The following is a 2,229-nucleotide window of genomic DNA, read 5'->3' on the forward strand; positions in this document are numbered from 1 at the left end:
GCCCGGGGCATGTGGCCGGCTGCTCTCCCCCTAGAGGCCTTACCATTCTGCAAGATGTGAGCCCTGCCCGCGGGATTCTGGCCGAGGCAGTATTTTGGGTGAGGAGCGGAGACACACCCCCCCTACGCCCCCGGCCCCGCTCACCCGGTGTCCCCGGCCCCCGGTCCCCGGCCCCGGCTCCGGCCCCAGGGCGAGGTGGCGGCGCGCACTGCGCCCTTACCCAGTTGAGCGCGCCCCTAGCCGCCTCGGAGCGCCGGTCCCGGGGGCACAGCGAGCTGCTGGCAGGAGGCGCGCGGGGAGAAGCAGGCTGTCATGCCCTATTGATTCTCCTCCGCCCCCTGACCCTCTTCCCCCTCCCCCGAAAGTATGTTCGGCCTGGATCAGTTTGAGCCCCCGATCAATAGCCGAAACGCTGGCCAAGGCGAGAGAAACTTTGGCGAACCCGGCCTGAGCATGAACGGCCATTTCAAAGCCCCGGCTTTTCACGCGGGGGGGCCGGCAGACCCTGCCATCAGCGCCCTGGGCGAGCCCCCTCTCTTGGGCATGAACATGGGCATGGCCGGGGAGCCCTACGGCTTCCACGGGCGAGGGCACTCCGAGCTGCATGCAGGGGGCCTGCAGCCTCAGCCGGTGCACGGGTTCTTCGGTGGCCAGCAGCCCCACCACGGCCACCCTGGCGGCCACCACCCTCACCAGCACCACCCCCACTTCGGCGGCAACTTCGCAGGCCCGGATCCCGGTGCCTCCTGCTTGCACGGGGGCCGGCTTTTGGGCTACGGCGGCGGTGGGGGTGGCCTGGGCAACCAGCCTGGTTTCGCTGAAGGCTACGAGCATATGGCGGAAACCCAAGGGGGTGAAGGTTTCGGGCAGCAGAGGCCCGGCAATATCCCGGAGTTCCAACACCACAGCTCGGGACCGTCGGGCCATGCGGTGCCTGCCCCGTGCCTACCCTTGGATCAGTCCCCCAACCGGGCGGCCTCCTTCCACGGCCTCCCGGCCTCCAGCAGCTCGGATTCCCACAGCCTGGAGGCGCGCAGGATGGCCAACCAAGGGGGCGTCGAGTCCCTGGAATACAATTACCCTGGCGACGGGCCCTCTGGACACTTCGATCTGCCAGTGTTTTCGCCCTCGGAGACCGAGGGCCAGCTGCCTCACTACGGGACTGGCAGACAGGTGCCCGGGGGCGCCTTCCCGGGAGCCCCGGCTCTACCCAGAGCCCCCGGCATGGTGGCCATGTCCAAGATTCATCCCCAGCAGCAGCAGCAGCAACAGCAGCACGGGGGCAGCGGCGGCGGAGTGTTCTTCGAGAGGTTTGGAGGGGCCCGGAAGATGGCAGTGGGCATGGAACCCGGGGTTAACGCGGTCAGGCACCCCTTAATGCAACAGGCCCCGCAGCCGCCCCAGCCGCAGCCCCCTCCTCCCCAGCCGCAGCCCCAGCAGCCGCCGCCGCCGCAGCAGCAGCCCCAGCAGCAGCAGCAGCAACAGCAGCAGCCACCTGGGTTGCTGGCCAGACAGAACTCGTGCCCCCCGGCCCTCCCTCGGCAGCCCCAGGCGGAGGCCAACCCGGCCAGTGGCAGCTTGCAAGACGGCGGGCCCCTCCTTCCAACCCAGCACGCCCAGTTCGAATACCCCATCCACCGCCTGGAGAACCGGAGCATGCACCCTTACTCGGACGCGGTGTTTACCATGCAGCACCCGGCGCCTCCCCCTGCTCCCCCGCAGCAGCCGCAGCCGCCGGCGCCGAACCAGAGGTTGCAGCACTTCGATGCTCCCTACATGAACGTGGCCAAGAGGGCGAGGTTCGACTTCCCAGGCACTCCTGGCGTGGACCGCTGCGCCTCGTGGAACGGCGGCCTGCACAGCGGAGCGCTGGACAACCACCTGTCCCCTTCGGCCTACCCAGGCCTGCCCGGAGACTTCACACCCCCGGTGCCCGACAGCTTTCCCCCCGGCCCGGCGCTGCAGCACCCGGGCCCGGACCCGCAGGCCTTGCAGCAGCAGCAGCAGCAGCAGCAGCAGCAGCAACAACACCAGCAGCAGCAGCAGCAGCAGCAGCGCCAGAACGCGGCCCTCATGATGAAGCAGATGGCGTCCCGCACCCAGCAGCAGCAGCAGCAACAGCAGCAGCAGCAACAGCAGCGGCTGCGCCAGCCCGGCCTGCCACCACTCAGTCACCCCGGGGACGTGGGGCCGGGCAGCGGCCTGGTGCACGGGGGACCGGTGACCGGC

The 2,229-nt window shown here is 69.6% G+C and overlaps 1 protein-coding gene across 1 annotated transcript; it reads left to right on the forward strand.

The window, feature by feature from the left end:
* Positions 1-366: 366 nt before the first annotated feature.
* On the forward strand, positions 367-2,220 carry MN1 (MN1 proto-oncogene, transcriptional regulator; the record flags this gene model as incomplete). The annotated part of the gene is made up of 1 exon (XM_044683016.1): positions 367-2,220. A coding segment is annotated over exon 1 (1,854 nt), but the record flags the coding sequence as incomplete, so codon positions are not given.
* Between the last annotated feature and the right edge of the window lie 9 nt (positions 2,221-2,229).

Source organism: Gracilinanus agilis, unplaced genomic scaffold (assembly GCF_016433145.1).
Source record: "Gracilinanus agilis isolate LMUSP501 unplaced genomic scaffold, AgileGrace unplaced_scaffold10484, whole genome shotgun sequence".
Lineage (NCBI taxonomy): Eukaryota > Metazoa > Chordata > Mammalia > Didelphimorphia > Didelphidae > Gracilinanus > Gracilinanus agilis.